At 67.0% G+C, this 1,309-nt stretch overlaps 1 protein-coding gene across 6 annotated transcripts in view; it reads right to left on the bottom strand.

The window, feature by feature from the left end:
- PUF60 (poly(U) binding splicing factor 60) overlaps nt 1-1,309 on the bottom strand; it is a 13,279-nt gene that overhangs the window by 3,384 nt on the left and 8,586 nt on the right. For 3 of the 6 annotated variants that reach the window (XM_007464561.1, XM_007464557.1, XM_007464558.1), the window contains one exon: nt 999-1,049. The exons of the other annotated variants lie outside the window; for them this stretch is intronic. In XM_007464561.1, coding sequence (XP_007464623.1) covers nt 999-1,049 — 51 coding nt within the window. The remainder of the gene's footprint in view (nt 1-998; nt 1,050-1,309) is intronic. 6 annotated transcript variants of the gene reach the window in all.

The raw sequence follows: 1,309 nt of genomic DNA, 5'->3' as shown, positions 1-1,309 counted from the left end.
CCCCCCCCCCCCCCCCAGCAAAGTAGAATTATGTCCCCTCTCGCACCAGGCGCCCCAGACATAAAACCAGCTGCCCCTCAGGTCAAAGTTCTCCAAGATAGGAGCACGTCTCCTCTTCAGTCTGGGCTCCCCAACAGCAGGTGTGCCAAAAGCCCTCTCCCTGACCTGTCCCCACAGACAGACGCTTCCTAGAGAGGACACAGGGACTGTCTGGTCCTCGAGGTCAGGACTGCGTCTCCCCTGCGAGAGCAGCACGCCCAGGGATGACCCCCAGAGAAGGCCACGTTTCCCCCTCGGACTCCCCAGAGGGGCCTGGCCTCCTCTTCAGCCTGCCTCTGGGGGATAGAGGGGCTTCTCCTTCCCAGACTCCTGCTGACAGCAGCCAGGGCTGCGGCCGCCGCCTCTGCCTGTGTCCCCTGGCCCCTCTGGCCGCCGCCTCTGCCTGTCCCCTGGCCGCGTGGCCTCCGCCCCTTGCTGACAGCCAGGCCCGAGGCCCAGTCCTTGTGCTTCCCTCTCTCATTTGCTTGGGTCCCCCCAGCCCCCCACCCCATCCATCCGTCCTCCCTCCAGGGTTTGATGGGGCCATGAATTAAGACCCTTCTCTCCTCAGGGGCCTGACCCCAAGCCAGGAGCCCGAGCAGCCTGGAGACCGGCGGAGCTGGAGGCCTGGCGGTGCACCCCGTGCGTGCAGGCGGCATGGGTGCAGGCAGGCCTGGCGTGGGCAGCTACCCTCCTGGCCGGCTGCCCTCCGCAGTTACCTGGCCGGTTAGTTTTAAGGCGGGCCCTCAGAGCAGATGTAGGCCTCCCCAGGGGCGGTCCCGGGGTGGGTGCCCCCCACACCACTGGCCCCGCCACGCCTGGCGCTCTGTTGCGCTTGTCCCGAGCTGGCGGGCAGGGCCGGCTACGGGGAGCAAGGTCCCCAGCACGCGGGCCGCACTGTCCCCCTCTAGCCCTGACTAAGGACATGAGCCCCGGAAGAAGTGAGCATGTCTATTGACCGATTGCAAAGGTGAGAGAGGATCTCCAAAGCCCATTGTCACTGCTGCCATCTGAAAGACAGTAAAGACAGAGTTCAGTCTGTTGGAGCCGAGCAGTCTCCGCTCTCGTCACACCTCACGCAGACAGCGGCAAGGCCCGGAGTCCCCGCCCTGCCAGGAGGCCCGCCTGCCTTCCCACACTGCCGGCCAAGTGGCCAGCTGCCGGCACCTGCCCAGGGGGGCCTCAGAGCCCCAGGTGCCCCGCCCCGCAGCCTGGCTGGCGGGGCAGAAGGAAGGGGGAAGGAGGAGGAGGAGGAGGAGGAGGGGGAGGG

This window comes from Lipotes vexillifer, unplaced genomic scaffold (genome assembly GCF_000442215.2).
Source record: "Lipotes vexillifer unplaced genomic scaffold, Lipotes_vexillifer_v1.1 scaffold394, whole genome shotgun sequence".
Lineage (NCBI taxonomy): Eukaryota > Metazoa > Chordata > Mammalia > Artiodactyla > Lipotidae > Lipotes > Lipotes vexillifer.
The sequence above is the reverse complement of the archived record's forward strand: the minus strand, read 5'-3'. Positions and strand labels throughout refer to the sequence as shown.